This window comes from Arvicanthis niloticus, chromosome 13, assembly GCF_011762505.2.
Source record: "Arvicanthis niloticus isolate mArvNil1 chromosome 13, mArvNil1.pat.X, whole genome shotgun sequence".
Classification (NCBI taxonomy): Eukaryota; Metazoa; Chordata; class Mammalia; order Rodentia; family Muridae; genus Arvicanthis; species Arvicanthis niloticus.
In genome coordinates, this window is record NC_047670.1 from 72,077,551 (window position 1) to 72,097,671 (window position 20,121).

Here is a 20,121-nt window from a genome sequence, read left to right on the forward strand (position 1 = left end):
GTATAGACAGTGAGGGATTGGAAGGTAGCGTTTTCCCAGAGCTTGGCTCTTGTCAGGGTGCACAAATCCCGCCCATTCTGGAAGAAGCAGCAAGACTCACCAGTCCACAGTGGGGCATGAGAGACTGAGGGATCCAGCAGGAGAATGGGCTGCAGGCGAGAGGGTAAGGTGCCCCCAGCTTCTGGCTCCAGACCGTGGTGCAGGAAGAGGGGAGCATGGGGGTTCCCCAGGACAGGACCCCGAGGGCCCAAAGTTGAATGGGTCCTACGGTCACCATCAGCCTGAAAGAAAGGTAAAGTCAGAGTTGGAGAGGATTCTGGGAGAGGTAACAGAACACAGGCAGGAAAGAGGCCGGAGAAGCATGGAGTGGGGGCAGGGTGCCCCAGCCACTCACCCTGGCAGGGGCAGGCAGCCCCAGTGTGATTGCGGGCAGCAAGGACACTGTCGGCAAAGCGAACGGGGCCAGAGAAGTCTCCTGCAGCCGCAGCCGCTGGCCCAAGAGCGCCTGCCATGGGGAGCAGGGTGACTGGTAACCAGTCCTGGAACTCTACCCCTGGTATGCCGTCCCCAGAACACCCAAGAGGCCCTGCTAGGGACTACCCGGACCCTGAAGCCTCAGGCCAGGCCAGGCCACTTGCTGGAAAAAGGCTGGGACTCAGAACTGCCCCTAGGAGAGCCCAGTTCCCCACAAGGCCTTACCTCTGAGCCCAGGGCAGGGTTAGGGCCATGCTCGCTGTCATTGGGGGAGCTGCACCCTGACGCAGGTGTGCTGCTACTACTGGGGGAGGAATCTGAGGGCAGAGGAAAAAGGGAGGCACGGTCAGGGTCACCCTGGGCAGGACTCCCAGTCACAATTCCTTCCTTTCTGGATGTATTTCTGCTTTTCCTGGAGGATGAGAAAGCTGCCGGACCACCACTGGCCCACGGCACCTCTGAGCAGCTCGCATTTCCCCAGCAAATGTCAAACCAGGGTTAGGTATTAGCCTCCGCTCGCCCTCCCAAAGGGAGATGTGTGAGATGCACCCGGTACAAAGTCAGCAGTCCCGCATGGGAGGAACCACGTGGCCCAAAGAAGGGACCACACCTTGGGTGGCCACTCCAGGGCCCCTCAATCGTCTCTTACCTCCAAGAGTCTCCGCAGGCCTCCTCCGAAGGCTGGGCGGGGCACTCTCCTTCCTGAGCAGGGGATTCTTGCGCCTCTCCAGGGATTTCTTGGGTTTGTAGCGCAGCTTCAGGTTGGGCTCAGACACTGCGAAAGGACTAGTGTCACTCCATAGATAGAGATAGAACAGCCACGCTTCTCTACTTTTTTTTTTCCTTTCTCTTTCCCTTTCTCTCCCTCCCCCTTCTCTCTCTCTCTCTCTCTCTCTTTTTTTTTTTTTTTTTTTTTTTTTTTTTGAGACAGGGTCTCACAATGTAGACCAGGATGGCCTCAAACTCACAGAGATCCACCTGCCTCTGCCTACTGAGTGCTGCACTATCACACTAGGTCTCTTCTGTGCCCTTTAACACCCCTCCTCTATGGGTTAAAGAGAGAAAAGGCAAAGCCAGAGTGTGTGTGTGTATAGTACGCAGTGTGCTGTCCCAACCCACCTCAACCCCATACTCCTGACCTAAATATGATGCCCTTTGTTTAACCTAAGCCCCTCAGAGGTCTCTATCTGCCCAGCTCACCTGTTTTCCGCAGGGGAAAGTGTTCCGGGGGTTCAGTGGGCAGGCTGGGAACAGGAGGCAGGAAGCTGCTGAGCACGGAGCGGGCAGCACCCTCTGTGTCCAAGGGCTCAAGAGTTCTGCGGGGTGAGTGTCAAGGCTACTTCAGAAGCCCAGGATGCCCCAAGGCCCTGCAATCTCACTCTGCACAGAGGCTTTCCTGAGCTTGCCTGTCAGGAAAGCAGCCACCAACAGAGCTGGGCAGTGTGGAGCAATCGACAGGAGTCATCTCCAGGTGGCAGTAGTGGGTCACCCATGCTACTGCAGATGCTCGGCTTCAGATATAAATCCCAAGCCTTGGAGCTTAGGGCTCCCTGGAGACTCAGAGTCTCCTGTGCCTTTCTAGGAACCAGCATGTGAGGGGGTCTCAGGTAAGATGTAGGGAGAAAACTGAAGGAGAGAGGAGGGCAGGTAGGGGTTGAAGGGAATGGGGGATTATGTTTAGGCACAGAGTAAGAAACAGGTGATGGATATGGAGGAGAAGAGGGCCATGTGCACACCCACAGGTGCACATCCACAGGTGTACACTCACAGGTGCATACCCACAGGTGCACACCCACAGGTGTATACCCACAGGTGCACACCCACAGGTGTACACTCACAGGTGCACACCCACAGGTGCACACCCACAGGTGCACACCCACAGGTGCACACCCACAGGTGCACACTCACAGGTGAGTATGTAGAAAAGAGAGAGAACAGAAAGGACCTGAGGGCCGGGCGGTGGTGGCGCACGCCTTTAATCCCAGCACTTGGGAGGCTGAGGCAGGCGGATTTCTGAGTTCGAGGCCAGCCTGGTCTACAGAGTGAGCTCCAGGACAGCCAGGGCTACACAGAGAAACCCTGTCTCGAAAAACAAAACAAAACAAAACAAAACAAAAACAAAGAAAAAGAAAAAGAAAGAAAGAAAGAAAGGACCTGAGGGACAGCGAGCTACCTGTAGGGGATACTGGGGCTGCTGGGATGGACTGTTCTCTCAAGGGCTGCCTGCTGTTTCTTCAAGATCACTTCAGCCAGCTTCTGCTTGACTACGCTGCTGGCTACGGCACCTGTAGAGGCAGAGAAATTGGAAGGCTAGCAACGGGTGGATAGGAAGCCCCTTGGGTACATTCCCTGCAAACTACCAAGGCCACATTTTCAGTGCAGGATGTCTCAGGGACTCCTCAGGCAAGAGAGCTAGCTAAGCCGGAGGCCCCACCCCTCCTGTGAAGCCTCTACACACTCCCACACCTACCTCTGCTCAGAGACAGAGCCAACAGAGGGCATCCAAGTAAATGGTGCCCTTCCCACTCACTCCTCCCAGACACCCAGGCAGAGAAGAGGGGAGACAGTCCAACCCTTACTTCGCTTGCTCTTGTCTTTATTGAGAAGTTGCCGAAGTTCTTGCTCCTGCTGTCCCCCCTGCAGCTCCGGCATTGGTGGGTCCATTGAGAGCTGTGGACAGAGCTGACAGCTCAGGAGGGGCAGGAGTAAAGGACAGAACTAAGGTCTAGGGAGGCCGGGGGTGTGTCGACGGAGTTCTGTCTTTACCCTCATGGGCTCAGCTGAGCGCTGTTGCTGTTGCAAGCCTGCCAGGAAGAGATGGCGGTGCAGGCGCTGGGGGTGCTGCAGGGTCAGCAGCGCAGGCTCTGGCGGGGGCTCCACTGTGGGCCTCTGGCCCACTCGCAGATCCATGGGCTGGGGCTGAGAGCCTGGTGTGTCTGGCTGGAGGGCAGGGCAGCCTGGGGACACACAGCAGGGTCAGGTGGAAGACCAGTCTTCAGGAACTTGGTCACAGACTACTGAATCCTCTGGGGCTGATTCAACATCAGTCAAAATATCCCCAGGGAGCCTCTTCCTCCCTGAGGCCAGTTGGTGAGCTACAGGTAGGAATTGGATTCCATTCTACCTGTGAGGAAGGAGGTCTACAGACTACAGACAGACACGCTCCCTTCTGCTTGCTGATGGTTACAACTGAGCCATCTGACTGGAAGCATGGTGTCTTCCTCCAGAATGCTTGTCCACTGGCTTGGGGCTAAGGTTACAAGATTTAATGAGATGGTGATGCAGTTCTAGGCTCTATACCCTCCTTGCCTTTGTCTTTCTAGGAATGCGGTCAGCCTGGCTTAGGGCAGGAGCGATCCGACAGGTAAACAGGGCCACTCTGCTCAGCCCCCCAAGTTCATGGACCCCACACACCCTCAACTGCCACTCTCCCATTCTGATTCTCTGGACTATTCTGGTCCTGGGATCCAGACATAGGGCCCAGAGCTCACACTCAGCCCTGGCTGGCCACTTAGGGCCTACTGAACCCTCTTCTCAGGGGAGCCTCCTCAGCTCACCAGACCCATGAGCTTGTGGTACAGGATCCTGCTGCCTACTCCAGCCAGCTGTGGGCCTGGTCTGGCAAGGACAGCAGGCTCAGCTGCCTCTTCTCCAGTGTCCTGTGCACCCACGCCAGGAGCACCTTGCCAAGGCCGTGGGTGCAGGAGCTATTTATAGCTCACCAGCAGACCAGGGGCTGTGCCAGCATAGCCAGCTGGCCAGGCTGAGCAGCCAGGGATGCTGAGATGCTGAGAGGTGGGGCTGCTTCAGGGTAGGGGGTGGTCCTACTGAAGGGAAAGGATGAGAATACAAGAGAGGGGGAAACTCCCCACAGAGGCCTTCTATGGGCATTCCCCTCACAGAGCACAACAGATATCCATGGGGTCTGGCACTGAGAGGGAACAGTAGGATCCCCAGCAAACCACCAATGAGAAAGTCCGGAAATGCAGCCTGCAAGCCTGACGCAACCATAGCAGTCATAACCTTAACAGTTGTAGTGCATGCATGCAACAAAACCCCCCTCAGCTCCAAGTCCACCTGCCTTGGGTACTAATGATTGTATCTGTTATCCCAGACAAGGCAAGTGAGGTCCCAGGGTGAGGGCCTGGAGCCGCCCAGAAAGGGGCAGAGAGAGGATAGTGAATAGTATTGTCCTATTCAGGCCAATGCTCCATTTCCCCACTAACACTCAGGAAATCACTTCCTTTGGAAGGAGCTCCCACTCAGAAAGGAAAGAGCTTGTGGGACGTTGTCACGAAGGGGTATCATATGAGAGAAGTGTCCAGTGAGGGCTTCTGTGGCCCCCCAGTTACTAAGCACTCTGAGAGGGCAACTGTACATCAAGATGCCACCCACGCTAAACAATGCCTGGATTTGCTGCCCTCGGCCCTGTTCACGTAGCTACCCAAGAAATCTCTCTGGTTGAGTAGGGGGCCTCCACTGGTAACATATTCTTGGTCCACTAGAGGCCTTAGCCTTCCCCAGTTCTGGTGTACTGGCTTCCTGAGGGCACTCCCTTGACGACACAAGGTGGTTTTCCTATACCTTGAGGCCTGTGGTTTCGGTCTCACCAAGCTAGGAGCAGCCGCCTAATAGTCACCACCATCCTTCATTCGATATGATGACCGCCAGAGCAAAGGGATCCTGGGAACAGAGGACTTTCTGGGAGACCTAACATTTTGGGGGATCCATAGGGTAGCCCCATGGCAGGGTGCAGGAACAGAAAAGTTCTCCGAGAAGCTTCCTTTAGGCATTTCCCCACGAACACCACCCTCAACTTGGTCTGCTCCGCCTGAACAAAGCCACCAACTTGGGCAGTGCCTTTTATCCCCCTGGCCTTTGGCTCACAGTGTCTCCTGCCAGTGCCGTGTGCTCTCCTGCATTCTGCTTTCCCAACCCTATCTGCTGCTCAGAGACCGGCTGAACGCAGGCCAGCGTCCAACACCAGCGTGCAACAGCCCTTCCTCCTGGATTCCACGTTGGCTGCTCATGGCATCGTAAGAGTCCAACGGCAGCACCAGGCCTAATATAAGCTCCAAAGGCTGGCCTCTGGTTTGCCATTGCTTATCACCCCCCAGGACTTAGAATACACCCCGGCTTAAGGCAGACAGTAAACGGAACCACGGGGGCGGGGGGGGGGGGGGGATCTTGCTGTTTCTCCTCAGTGGCCTAGGATGGCGCTTCACAGGGATGCGGTTCATTAGTGATTCGGAGCAGTAGGATCAACTCAGGTTTCTCTCATTTAGCAGAGGTCACGTGTTGCTACCATCCCCGGTTCCCACCCCGCTCCGCCCCTTCGGTGTGTCCCGTCTTCCCAGGCTTTGGGACAGCTGAATTAAGGCAAGGAGCCTCTGGCCTTCCGGTTCTCTCTGCTATGTGGAATCAGTCACTGCGTACTCAGTAGATTCTTAGTGGGTATCATCCACAGGGAGTCAAAGAAAAGGGACGCCTCCGACCTCCATTCTAGACCTAACTCTACGGGTGCATCCTAAATCTGGGCGGCAGTAGGAAGTTAGTCCACTGCAGTCCTGTCTCCCAGGAAGAGTGAGTGGTGGCAGAGAAGGCCCAGGCCAGCAGAGAGGACCTGGGAGAAAGTCGGCTCACCAGTAGGAGACACCTTTCCTCCCTGCCGGGCCCATATGAGGATGAATGACTAGAAAACAGGAATAGGCTCACCCACTGCCTGACTGGGGTCTGTCTGGGGGTTGGGGGGTCTGACTGGAGTGGAGAGGTCTAACTGGGGCGGGGTTCTGACTGGGGCGGAGCCTGGCTGGGGGCGGGGTTCTGACTGGGGCGGGACCTGACTGGGGTGGGGTGGGGGTGTCTGAGCACAAACATTACATTCCTACTTTCCTTTCCATTTGACTATACCTAACAAGGGCAGGCATGACGTCTGGCTTTTCCCTTTCCCGTTGTACTTCTTAGCCTAGATCCAAAGATGCCTCTCCTGTTTTTTACCCTTCTGGAGACCCAACTTTGTCTCTTCCCTGGAACCCCCATCTTCCAAGTCTCTGGCCCAGCTTTGTCAAACCTTCAGGCTCACCTTTCCCAGACTGTTTCCATCCTTCATCCTCACCCTCCCCCACCAACCAGTCTCTCCCAAGCCTGACTTTTACCTGTGCCAGGGAGACTGGGGCAGCAGGTGCCCAGGCTTACCTGGGTCCCATATGTAGAAAGAGAGGTGAAGGCGTGTCTGTGGGGCAAAGGAGGAGGGCTACTGCCCTCGGAGGGAGGCAGGCTCCCTGCCACTCCGGGCTCCTTCTTTTATAGCTACTGAGTGACTCAGCTGCTCCTGAGCTCACCCAGCAGTGCCCTCAGCCCCCCCTCATGTGGAAGATACCATCTTCCCTGGGCAGCCAAAGTATGCTCCCAGCAGCCTGAGGGGGAAAGGCAGGCTGGGGGTGGTGGTGGTGCAGTGAGGCTGGGGAGGTCAGGGGAGAGCCGGGGAGAGCAGGCCTGGAGAAACATTCAGGGAACGTCAGGGAACAGGAATGGTCTTCGCAGTGGGAAGGGACTGGGCTATGGCTGCAGGTCAGGGGCGATCTGTTAGGAGCTGTGAAATGCTGAAGATACACACTCCAAGGGCCCTCTCCCCTAGCCGCCCATTCTGTGTCTGCCACCTTGACTGTCCAAGAAAAGAGACCCACTAAGCCTCAGGCCTCTTTCTGTGATTTTCTTTGGAAATGGCCACTTCCTCCCAGGCTCCTAAGCCCACTCAGAATCCACAAAACTACAATAGAACCTTAGGCTGGTTGGCAACAGAAAGACCAAGGCAGGATGGGGAAGGGCAGTAGATGTGAGTTCTCATACCACTCGTCCACAGGGAACACACCCTCCTGCCATCCCAGCTCAGGGTCAAAGGACTGAAGGCCCTGTCAGAAAGATCAAGGAATCTGGGAGCTTTCTGCAGACAGCGTTTAGTGGATACATTCCTAGACCAGACCAAGTGCAGAAGGCTACTTTCTGGAGGGAGATGAATGCTGCTTTCTGGACAAGTACTTAGTGTGCAGCTCCAGGCAGAAGCCTTAAGCCAATGGCTGGGCCCATCATACGTTAGCACCCATGCCTCAGTACAGTCCTGGGCCGACATTCTGCCCTACCCATTCACTCAGCCACCTCTGGAAGTCTGCCCAAGCCCATGTCGATGCCCAGCACGGGGCTCATCCTGACCTGCTCCATTCACCCCTCACCTGCTCACAGTGTCTCACACCTCGACCTATCATTAATTACAGTATCTATGGTAGCATTTATCAGCCATTATCATCTGTAGTAGCACCTCCTAAGGCCCTTTTGGGAACTAATGAATCACACACAATGATCCTCTCACAACTTCCTGCCTATGACACGAATATTTCTTGAGGTCTGTGATGCCCAAGGAACACCTATTGCAAAAGCAACCTTCTCTCCCCAGGAAAAATTGACATTTTGGGTATCCTAAGACCCCATTTCTTCTGTGGCCTTGATCTGGAGAGGTTTCTACATTAACTTTTTTTCTTTTTCTTTTATCCTTTTTATTAAAAAAGATTTATTTATTTAATGTATATAAGTACACTGTAGCTGTCTTCAGACACACCAAAAGAGGGCATCAGATCTTATTACAGATGGTTGTGAGCCATCATGTGGTTGCTGGGAATTGAACTCAGGACCTCTGCAAGAGCAGTCAGTGCTCTTAACCACTGAGCCATCTCTCCAGCACTTTCTTTCTTTCTTTCCTTTCTTTTTTTTTTAAAGACAGGGTTTCTCGCCGGGCGGTGATGGCACACGCCTTTAATCCCAGCACTTGGGAGGCAGAGGCAGGCAGATTTCAGCCTGGTCTACAGAATGAGTTCCAGGACAGCCAGAGCTACACAGAGAAACCCTGTCTCGAAAACCAAAAAAAAAAAAAAAAGACAGGGTTTCTCTTCGTAACTCTGGCTGTCCTGGAACTAGAGCAGGCTAGCTTTGAACTCACAGAGATCCATCTTCTTCTGCTTCCTGAGTACTGGGATTAAAGGCATATGCCACTGCCTAGCTTCTGTATAGTAACATTTAATCTTGGTTGTCATCTTGACATACCTTGGAAGAAGGCACCTCAATCAAAGAATTAGCTCTGTCAGACTGGCCTGTGAACAACTCTGTGAGGTGTGGGTTTTTTGTTTTGTTTTGTTGTGTGTGTGGTTTTTTTTTTTTTTTTTATCTCTAATTAATGGAGAAGAGCCACCCCTAGGTTCTAGGTTGTAAAAGCAGGCTGGGAAGTGGGAGAGAGCAAGCCAGTAAGCAGCACTCCTCCATGGTCTCTGCTTCAGTTCCTGCCTCCAGGTTTCTGCTTGAATCTCTTCCCTGGCTTCCCTCAATGATGGATGCACCGAGACATGGAACTCGCAGCCAAACAAACCCTTTCCTCCTCCAAATTGCTTTTATTTTTGGTCATGGTGTTTACCACAGCAACAGAAAATGAACTTGAATACCCTGTTAGGCCCAGAGTCCCTGGCATCCTGGGAATTCACTTGCACTTCCCCTTCACGGTGAGACCTTCCGTGCCACACACCCCTGCTAACCACAGATCTTGGTGCTGTGCACTCTGTGGATGGGAGAGAAATTAATAACCTTGGGCCTTGTGGTTTGTTACGACGACTGGAAGGGATAGTTTGTGGCAGTGACCTATGACAAAAACTCTGTCCAGAAGAGTCACATGGACGGGTGTGTGAGCACACTGCCAAAGAGGCTGGATCCAAAAGCACTTTCTAGAAAGAGCCCCCCCCCTCTTCCCCCTAGCTCTCTGCTAAGTGCCACGGAGTTCAAAACACTGGGGAGACTTCTCTGCCTGAAGAGGAAAGGCATCTCCTGGTACCTTGATGAGGGTGAGCCAAAGAGAAAAGGGGGATATTCTGTACCTCAGTACCAGCCTGAATTTGGGGACTCCCCCTTTTCAATGACCTTGATACCTTTCTCAGGGGCTAGCTGTCATTCACTTAGGGTCAAATCACATGAAAAAGGAGAGAATTGACCTCGATGTACTGAGTTTCCTTCCTGAACCTGAACATCAGTCTCACCCAGAACTGAGAGCCTCAGATATTCTGCCCCTGTGAGGAAATCACTGCCCTCAGTAACCTCCAGACTAGGTGGGAACACCACAGCGTTCCACCCTGGGGCCCCTGGACAAGCTGGGTTTCTGGGCCTTACATCAAGGTCTCAATCTGATCCACAAAGTGATGAGAAGCCTGAGCCCAGGTTAGCTCCCTAGTCCCTGGATACTAGCTAGAAAGGAAGCTATAGGAAGGCCAGGCCTCAGCTGCAAGGGGAAAGCAGCTGGAGACAGGAAGCCAAGGTCCCGGGTTCCAGGCGGAGCCTCCTACACCCCTGCTTGCAGCTCAGAGTCTCTAGCTGACACAGGAAGAACAAAGCCTGACTCCTTATGACTGGCAGAGGAGGCAAGAGGGCTCCAGGAGAGTCCAAGAATAAGCAAGGAGAAGAAATGTCATGTTTGTCATGGCTCCTAAGGCCCATGGGAACCATGGAGAGAGGGCCCTTCTGACTGAACCTAGGACACTCGGAGACTCTGGAGCATCAAGAGAATGACCACTCAGGACAGTGCTGTCAAGGCAGAGGGAGGTTTATGGAGGGTGCAAGTTCATAACCAGCAGGGGTCCTGGCAGACCAGTGTGAGGGGTGACTCCAAATGCAGGTGCTCGCCCCTCCAGAGGCCACCAGCTGGGGGCTGAGGAGACTGGCAGACAATCAGCCTGTTTCCTGCTTTCAAGCAGTTTCAAACAGCCCTCACTTGTAAACAGAGGCTGAGTGATGAGATTACAGGTGTGTAGAACACAGGACTCGCCTCCATCTTTAGTTAATTCTGGTTTTTGTTTGTTTTTGTTTTGTTTGCTTGTTTTTGTTTTGTTTTGGACAGGTTTTTAAACGTGGAGCTGAATGTAACCCTGGATGGCCTGGAACTCACTATGTGGCCCTCGCTAGCCCCAAACTAAAGTAACATATACTTCTAGGAGTAAAACGTGACTGGCTTTATAGTATTTTTTTTAGGAGCCAGGGAGACAGCTCAGTTGATAAAGTCTTGTGGTGTAAGCATGTTCCAAGCTGAGTCCCCAACATCTGCTTAAAAAGCTGGGTAAAGAGGCTGGAGAGACAGCTCCAACTGTCTGTAACTATTTTCAGGGGACTGCATGCCCTCTCTGACCTCTGACCTTTGGAGGCGTTGTACACGCATGGTAAGAGACATACATGCAAGCCAAATATTCATACAATTTATTTTTCAGACAAAAAATTTTAAATATATATTTTACCTTATGAATAAAATATACTTATGTTCATAAAATAAAATATAAAAGCCAGCTGGGAATAGTGGCATGAATTAAGAATTCAGCACTAGGGAGACAGAGATAACAGGAGCTTTTGGATTCACTGGCCACACAGTATGGCCAAGTCACAGCAGGAAACCCTGACTCAAAAACCAAAATGGATGTCTTCTGAGAAATGACATCCGAGGCTGGCCGCTGGTCCCTACATACATGTGCTCCCCACACACATGAACACTCACACACCCACACATGTACATACACATGGAACACACACACCTGCATGTGTGCACACCCATGAATATATACATATGAACACAGATACGCAGTTGCGCATATACGCACAATTTTTCAAAAATGTATTCCTTCATATTATAATCTAAAAAAAAATTTAAATATACATATTATTTATAGTTACTAAAAAGATTCAGTGGGGGCTGGAGAGATGGCTCAGCACTTGGGAGCACTGGCTACCCCTCTAGAGAACCAGGGTTCAGTTCCCAGCACCCACAAGGCAGCTCATGACCGTCTGTAACTCTAGTTTCAGGGCATATGCATGTGCATGCAGGCAAAATACCCATACATAAATAAAATAAAATAAAATAAATCTTTTTTGAAAATTCAAAAGAACCTAAAAACATATGACAGAATGTAAGTTTCTCACTGACCCCAGACTCCCTAACACTTCCCTTGAATTCCACCTTTTTAACAGTTTCTGGTCTCCCCCTCTTCCAAAGCTTCATGTTCTTAGCTTTGAACAGCTTCTTGCTCAGATCTGTCTAGAGCCCAGGGGACAGGCAGTGGGCTTCCAAATGAAGCCTAGGAGGGAGTGAGGGCCCATGGCATTAAGGACAGTGGCTAGGTCAGATGGGGAAAGCCGTATGTGTGACAACATCTGGTTAAGCTTCTGCCCCATCTGCAATCCTGGAGCATCGTGAGATGGCTCAGGCCAGGGCTGTCATGGCAGAGGAAGGTGTGTGTGTGTGGGGGGGGTGCAAGTCCACAACCAGTAGGAGTCTAGGCAGACCAGGGTGAGGGGTAATTCCGAATTAGGTGAGCCATGCACGGTCTTATCTGCCGGAACCTGGAAGAGCCCCCATCCGACACTACAGATGGGCATCTGGTCTTAGTGAAGCCTCCCTCGTCAAACACAGGCGCTTGTCTTGTGTATGTGTATCTCCAGCTCCATGATTTCCCGCCCTTCCCAACAACAGTGGCTTCCCCTCCCTTTCACCCAAACTGTCACACAGTTGCCTTTCATCTGCTAATACACGCATGCTTGTAACAAACCCCATGAGATTACTGTTCCTACCTCCAGTATATCGATGGGTAGACTAAGACCCTGCAGCACTAAATGACCTGAGGTTAGGGGCTGGAGAGATGGCTCAGCAGTTAGGAGTTTTTACTGCTCTTGCAGAGGACCTAGGTTCAGTTCCCAGCACCCACTGTGACAGCTCATCACTGTCTTTAACACCAGTTCTAGGGGGATCCTACGCCTCTTCTGACCTCCTTGTGTTCCTGTACACGCACACTGCACATACATATACCCAGGGACATGGAGCACAAAATTAATAATTAAAAGGTCTGAGTCACAAAGCGTGATGACTCTACAACCCTGTTCTCAGCTAGCACACACCTCAAAGCCGGTCAACACAGGGCAAGTGTAAGGCAAAGGAAGCATTTCAGAGTGGGCCAGAGGCAAGCTCAGGCCTAAGCAGGCCAGAGGCCAGAAGCTGTCTCATTTACCTGTAGAGACCTATGAAGGCAGCCCCAAAGAGTCACCTGTAGGAACCGGAGTTGGTAGAAACCAAGCAGTAACAGGGCTGTTGGCCTGGGGGCTTAGAGGGGCATCTGCTCCATTTTTTTGCTCAGTGGCACCGTGCTGCATCTTTTCTTTAGAGCACCAGTTCTCAACCTTCCTAATGCTGTGACCCTTTAACACACTTCCTCATTCGGTAGTGACCTCCAGCCAAAAAATTATTGTCATTACCACTTCATAACTGCAACTTTGCTACTGTCACGAATCATAATGTAAACATCTGCGGTACCTGATAGCCTTAGGTGACCCCTGTGACCCTTAGCGGTCATGAACCAGAGGTTGAGAAACACTGTTCTAGATGCCCTCAAGCCCTCCCAGAGTCTCTCACAGGAGGCTCAAAACAAGCTGCACGGGTTCTTTGTAGATTCACTCAGAGGGCAAGTGGGCAGCTTGGAATATGCACCTATACAGTTGGAAGTCTGGGGTCAACTACAAGAGAGACTTCTGACATGGCAGCTGGATATCCAGAGACCTGAGGGCTGGAAGTGCAGGCTTCAGCCCCCCCACCCTCTGCATGCCCACTCTCTCAGTGAACAGGCCCTTTCTCCTCTAACTCTGGGTGACTGGAGCTCGAGAGTAGTTATTTTTAGCTCTTGACACCTGGGTATTTTGCAGCCACAGGATGTCCGGTTTGGAGTCTCTTTCTGGGAATCCCACATGCGGCTGTTGTAAACAGCCCCACACAGTGGTAGCCTGCGCCAGGAGCCAGCCTCCCTCCCCACCCCCACCCCCGTTTGAAATTAATCAAACAGGAAGTAGATGTAACCATGACAGAGGCAGCTCAAGCTTCCCAGGAGTGGCAAAGTGTCCCCTCTGCCTCTGTCACCTACCCGACTCTTCATCCCACCTCTGGTGGCCTCTCTCATGAGTCCTGAAGCAGGGGTCCCAGGTCATTTGTGTAAGAGTATGACATTCAGAGGCCTTGCTGCTCCCTGCTAAAGACAGCGAGATTCTGAGTCACCTCTTGGAACCTCTCTGGCCACTCAGCCTTTCTGAGCTCTCTCTGTGGAGCAAGGACACAGCTGCCTCCTCAGGGAGGCTCTCCGGGGCCACCATCACTCCCTATCTCCAGGGCCTGCCCTACAGCCTGGCCTGCTCTGCACTGCCCTGTCCACCTAAAGAAGTCCTGAGCAGACAGGCTTCCCAGGCAGTCCAAACTGCCCTGGTATTTCTGAAAACCCTGGGGCACATCAATTCTCCATTCAACCACAACCCCCTTGCTGCAGGAGCTCCAGTCTTATTGGGAGTTCACTCTAAAGTCTAGTCAGTATCTTTTTCTATCACAAGGAAAAGATCCTAAGCAGGCAAAGTCCCGTCTGTGATGTGGGGGCTATGAGTTTAGGGCTTGCCAGCCTCTTGTCTCTCTCTTCCCCAAGCCCTGGCGCCCACTTCACCCAACAGCCAATCCCAGCTAGCCTTTCTCAACAGCATACCCCTGTAACAGGAAGCACAGTCACCACCCCAGTGCTGCTTCTGGGGCCGGTATCTTCACCCCTTTGAGGTTTGCTGTTAGGCTGGGCCTACCTGTGCGCCCCACTCCTGTTAGCTCCTAAGTTCTGCCTCTCCCTGCGGCTTACCTGCCTGGAGAAGTCCCTTCCATCCGAGCCAGCCAAAGGTCTCCCAGCCTGTCCCTGAGATGTCAGGGAAAAGGTCCGAGTTACTTAGTATATTATTCTAACCATCAGTGAATCACATTAATAATGACCGGCGAGCATTTTGTTAATATGCTGACAAAGTATTCCTACCGCAGAGCCTTAGAATGTCGGTGCTGTTACAAAGAAAACCGGGGCTTGAAAAGGTTAAGGAACATGCAGGGGGCAGTGTGGCTTAGCCATAGAAAGCTTGTCTAACATGAGAGAGGCCCTAGGCTTATCCCCCTCCACCCCAGTACCACAAAAGACAGATAGGAGGAAGGAGAGAGAAAAGGGTCTGGGGTGAGGGTGGGGTTGAGGATGGAGAGGAGGAGGGAGGGGAAGAAGGAAAGAAACTTGGCAGGCCTTCCAGAGCCTAAACTTATGATCAGTATACCTTCTAACAGGTGGCGAGACCACCAAACAGCACACAGAACAGCAGAGTGAGCCCTGGCATTGACATGCTTGCACAAAGCATGAAATAATCCATCCAGAACACACCAAATACCAAAAGAACCATCTCTGCCTGAGCCCCTCAGGCCTGTCTCCAGGAGGGCTCCACTCTATTTCCTTACTCCTCTTACATGTCCCCCATTTTCTTCAATATGCATCCTCCCATTTTATTGGCTTCCTGTAAGCTCCCTCCAGCAGGGTATAACTAAACAAGCAGACCTCCCAGGGCTGCCCCTGGAGGATCACATGCTGTGTGTTGTGAGCACTCTGGAAACTGTCAAGTCCTGTAGCGAGTGCCAGTTACATAACCAGAGCAAGTCACCCTAAGACTGGTACTCAGAATATATTCCTTTGGAAGGATGTAGCCTCTCCCCTGGGCAGACGGGCAGGTGGAAGAGTGGAAGGACCCACGAATACAGAAGGAAGCACCCATGAGTGCAGACAGGGCACCCTCATTCCAGACAGCCTAAGTAGCCCTAGGTATGGAGAAGGTGGAGGACACTGGTCACAGACCCTCTCCGCCCACTGGCCTAGGGGTAGGCATTTAGTACAGACCAAGCAAATGGGAGGCATCTGGAGTCTGTGAATAGCAGCAAGCTATGAATGCTGGCACTCAGAGATGCCACATTAATATTAATGACAGCAAATACCCCAGACATCCCCAAATCCAGTCATGCCATGTTACCCTCCCCCTTTGCCCGTTATTTTTGGAAAATGGCAGAAGTCTATGGGGAAGATTCTCCGGGTGATCCCATTCTCTTCTGCAGCCAGGACTGCCCTTGACACTTACCGAAGATCTCTCTAGACCACAAGTCCAGCTAGGGTGCTTACAGAGCTTTCAGGGAATTCAACAGCCAGATGCATGGCCCTGAACTACCGGTTTGATCAAAGCAACACCAAGAACAAATGGGGACTGCATGAGACCATGACACTGTCCAGGAAGGTAGAGGTCGCTGGCTGACCCAGAAGACAGCGTGCACACGCAATACCATTTAAGAAAAAAAAGAAAGAAAGAAAGAAGGAAAGACAGACAGATAGACAGCCCTTTAAAGGGGTACATGAGAAAGCGAGAAGGCGTGTGTTGGGGGTCCAGGGTCCTTCACATGCAGTGTGTGCTACTTTCTGTTAATGCTTCTGCCCTGTACTGTTTCTACGAAAGGACCTTTGCGGTAACAGTTCATTGTACACACAGCATATATGTACACACCCTGGGAGCAAAGTCAACACGTGACCAAGGGTCTAAGGAGAATTAGGCTACAGGGCTTTCAAGGACTCCTCATATTCTCGGACCCCACATGCTCAGGGAATCCATGTTATCTACATGCTAGGGCTTCTGCCTCTTGTGACTCACGCTGAGGGCCTAGCCCAGGCTAGGCAACGTCAGGCCTTACTTAATAAATGCCTGTCAGCTGAATAATGATATTTCCTGAAAGCAATGCCTCACGGCTCTTCCAGGGCCAGCGCACTGGGAATACAACTGTTGTCACTAACCTGCCACCCCTCCTCTGCTTCACCCTCCTCTTGAGGGCTGCCAGGGAGGAGCTAAAAGAAAGGTCACAACAGCAGATGTTGGCAAGGTACTCCACATAGGAAGCCATCAGGGGCTGTCTGCCCAGGATGGCATGGCAGTCCCTTTGACAAGCCAGCTGGCTATGAAGCCTAGGGTCACCCCTCGCCCTGCTTCTCTGAGATGGGAGTGAAAGAGAGGGGTCCACCCTGTAACTTTGGGTTATACACTCCTGCTGTTTCAGGCCCACAAGGGTGGAGGAATCTAGAGCAGGGAATTTGGCCTGGTTTTTCCTGTGAACTGGGGTTGGGCCTCGTTCTGTCATGGCTCCAACATTCTCTATTCCTGACCTTCAAAAATATGAACAATAACATCAATAATAAGGATGAGTATTCAGAGTGCGCTGGGGTCCTCCCAGATGTGGCATAAGTCACTTACACCATCCCCTTCTCATCTCCATAGCAACCCTGTGAGAATGAAAACATTATTATTTTCACATTACTGATAAAGAAACCGAGTCACAGAGAAGGTGCCCAGGCTTAGCTTGTGGCTGGAGAGATTCTGCTCAGACAACCCTCTTGTCCCTTCTGGAAGTGCCTCTTGCTGGGTTTTGCCACTGGCACAGGGCAATCGGGGCACTCTAGACTCCACCAAGAGTTTGCATTCCCAGATGCCTGCAGACAAGTCTGGAAAAGCCAGGAGGAAACTAACTTCGAGGCCTCAGCATCCTCCCAGAAGCTACAACACTTGCATTCGAACCCAGGTCCCGGGCTTCAGTCTTCCCCATTTTACACAGCCCTTCTGGCCCAGAGCCAGATCTTTTTGAGCCCTGGGCTCCCTGCGTGCAGCCCTGCAGAGGGTGCTGCCTCACCAACTCTCCACGGTGACTCACTCGGGGCCCAGGGGAAGCACAGCCCCGTTTGCCGCGCCTCCAGCTCCCCGCCTCCACATTTGCTAACCGAAACCCGACTGCTGCTATTTTTAACCCTCCAGCTCCCCCTTGCTTGGGGCTCCCCCCTTTACCCTCACCCTCTTGCCCCAACCCGGTGGCACCACTCTGTCATTCTGAGAGACTTCTACAACCTGAAGGCCCCGGAGGGTGCAGCGGATGCCCCGGACGTGCAGGTTTGTGGGGCAAGCAAAACAAGTCGGTTACAGCCCAAGTCTCCGAATTCCCCCACCCCGACTCTTTCCGAACCTGTGCCTCCCAGCCTGCCCTGCTCCTGCCCGCCATCCCAAAGGCTGCAGAAGGGGAACTGGACTTCTGGGCCGAAGGCTACCGTAGCAAAGAGGAGTGGGCTCCTCCGATCCAGCTCCGCAGGGAGCTAAGCCGAATACAGAGAATGGGGAGTTCCCTGGTTATTCCCAGCTCATGAAGCCGAGGATTTCGGACCGCCAGGGTTTCCCATCCCAGCATGGCAACAAGGGGAGAAGGGAGGTGGCCTGGAGACAGGGTGGGGACATTGAGACCCCTCTCTCCGACCCCCAGTAGGAGCCTGCAGCTGGGGCTGAGAAGGCGGGGAGGCAGCGGCCAGGGAATAAAGGCACTTGAAGGGCCAGAAGAGAGGGCGCAGGGGAGGGAAGCAGACCACAGACCTCTTCCTTCAAGGCTCCTGTAATCCCTCGAGGCTGCACTGTCTTGTGGCAGCTGCCAGTGGGAAGCTCTGGGTCTCCCAGAGAAAACCCTCTACTGAAGAGAGGGAGGAGAGGAGGTTTGAGGGCTGCAGGCCCAGAGTAGGAAGGTTATGCCCAAATGGCTGATGTGAAAGTTAACCTCCAGAGAGGGGTTTAGGGGCAGGCCTGCAGGTGGACCCAAGGGGGCACTTCCTTCTGGCGGAAGTGGAGCAGGTGGCTTGAGCCAGACCCCTCAGCCCCTCTGGTCTCAGAGTCATCCAGCCTAGGGAGAAGATGTAAGGTCACAGAAGGAGTGTCTCCTAAGCTCAGACCCTCTTCTGAACTGGGCCCTGCTGGGCAACTTCTCAGGAGCTCTGCACAAGCCCCTACCCTTATTTCTGGTTCTCTTATCTCCCAGGACACAAGGCTTCTCTGAGCCTTGATTCAGCCCCTCTCTTTGGTGACCCTGAACTAGATAAATAAATCCTAGTGGCCATAGAGGCAGCCAGCTACACCCAGAGGGTTGTGAGCCGGGACAGTGGTCCCCCCCCCCCCAGATTGGGAAGGTAGGAAGGTGGAGCTGGAAGGTCGGGAATGGGCGGTGCTTGGGAGGCCCTGACAGAGTCTGCCATGTTCTTAACCTTAGTCTGAACCCTATATGGCTGCTCCTGCTTCTCAGTCCCTCTGACAACCTGTGGGGGGGATGCCTGAGGAAAGAAGACACTGCTGTCCACCAGGCTGACGGTCCAGCTCCAACCCTCAGATAAGCTTCAGTCCAGATCCCTCACCTGAGTCCAGGGAACTTCCAAGAATGGCTTAGCAGGCTGTGGGGACTCACTTCTAGTCTGGGGAGAAAAGGTGTCACTATCACTGAGACCTCTCACGGCTGCCCTGTCCAAGGACGTCTCATCTGGTGTTTATTGCTGGATCCAGTTAGTTTTCTTCACAGAGCTAATCACCACCTATAACTATTCATGTCTTCTTTCCTACCCATGCTTCTTGTTCTCCAGCAGAGCTGTAGCACTCTGAGGTCAGACGTCTGCCTCTGTGCTCACATCTGTGCCCAGTGTCTGGCACAGAGCTCTGCAAGTCCATAACAAATGGATGAACTGCTGAGTGACCAGCTTGGCAAATGACCTTCCCTGGCTGCCAGTGTGGTTCTTTCTTGAGGGTTCCAAGGTTTTCCCACACAGGAAGAAGGAGGGTAAAAAGAACAAGGCCAGAAAGGCTGGCACCCTAAAGGAAAAGTTAACCAGAGGGCAGGCATCTGTGCCAGCCACCCCTACCTAGTCCCCTTCACCATGCCAGGCATGAGTATACACAGATTATATATACAGGTACCTATACTGATTCCTGGACCAGTCGTAGGAAGCTTGCCCCGTGTCTATAGTCCTTTCTCTAAGTAGCTCTGTGATCTCATTCATACATATCACATACCTTTCTGCAGGTCTATCTCCTCCACAAAAATAAACAGAGAGGTCGACCCAGGCTTGTGCTCCTCCAGCACAGGCCAGCATCATAGTTGCCCACCATGCAAGTGAGAGCAGAGGTGCCTCCCTTGACTCCCCAACTCCTGCAAACACTAAAAGATGATGGGAATGGACCCTGAGGATGTTTTTAAACACATTCTTCACTGGATCCTGAAGCAACTGGTCCAGTAACTGGCATTAAAGACTATGGACGGATGCTAGACATGGTGGCACACACCTTTCATCCCAGCCCTTGGGAGACAGAGGCAGGAGGATCTCTGAGTTCAAGAGCAGCCTGGTCTACACAGTGAGTTCCAGGATGGCCAGGGCTACACAGAGAAACCCTGTGTCGATAAGCAAACAAATGAAGAAAGAAAGAAAGAAAGAAAGAAAGAAAGAAAGAAAGAAAGAAAGATTATAGACAGAGCTTTTACAGGTCAAGATCTGGACATGTATGAAAAAGCAAACTCCTACATGGGTAGATATCCCCTAAAACCTGTCCATAGGCTCTATATACCCCACAGAGATCCATAACTTACAAAGGTGCACATGACACAGAAGACACACATCTGTGCCACATGTGTGCATACCCCCAAACACTCAACAGAGCCAGCACATGGATCACAGATTGCCACAGAACCACCACATTGACACACACACAGCCCTGGGCAAACACAGACACCCACCACACACCCTGTGCACACACACATATCACACAGAGGCTCACACTAAACAGATGCTAGCCTGAATTTATTTTGCCTCTGGGAACAGGTCCAGAACTAAAGGAGCCATGCTCTGTTGATGAAAACATCCCTCCTGCCTCTGC

At 52.5% G+C, this 20,121-nt stretch overlaps 2 protein-coding genes across 12 annotated transcripts in view; one reads left to right on the forward strand and one right to left on the reverse strand.

Moving 5' to 3' along the window:
* Hdac7 (histone deacetylase 7) overlaps positions 1-20,121 on the reverse strand; it is a 38,440-nt gene that overhangs the window by 15,204 nt on the left and 3,115 nt on the right. For 4 of the 11 annotated variants that reach the window (XM_076911977.1, XM_076911975.1, XM_076911976.1 and 1 more), the window contains exons 2-11: positions 14,199-14,252; positions 13,452-13,556; positions 3,241-3,431; positions 3,054-3,144; positions 2,648-2,759; positions 1,675-1,790; positions 1,124-1,249; positions 700-791; positions 395-505; positions 101-281 (exon numbers count right to left, since the gene is read on the reverse strand). In XM_076911977.1, coding sequence (XP_076768092.1) covers positions 101-281; positions 395-505; positions 700-791; positions 1,124-1,249; positions 1,675-1,790; positions 2,648-2,759; positions 3,054-3,144; positions 3,241-3,431; positions 13,452-13,556; positions 14,199-14,252 — 1,179 coding nt within the window. Of the gene's footprint in view, positions 1-100; positions 282-394; positions 506-699; positions 792-1,123; positions 1,250-1,674; positions 1,791-2,647; positions 2,760-3,053; positions 3,145-3,240; positions 3,432-6,669; positions 6,809-13,451; positions 13,557-14,198; positions 14,253-20,121 lie in introns of those variants that run through there. The other 7 variants (XM_076911981.1, XM_076911980.1, XM_076911979.1 and 4 more) reach the window with 5 other exon arrangements.
* The window catches only part of LOC117718526 (uncharacterized), a 39,549-nt gene continuing 36,650 nt past the window's right edge, over positions 17,223-20,121 (forward strand). The window contains exon 1 of the transcript XR_013103448.1: positions 17,223-17,337. The gene's annotated coding sequence lies outside the window, so the exon portion shown is untranslated. The remainder of the gene's footprint in view (positions 17,338-20,121) is intronic.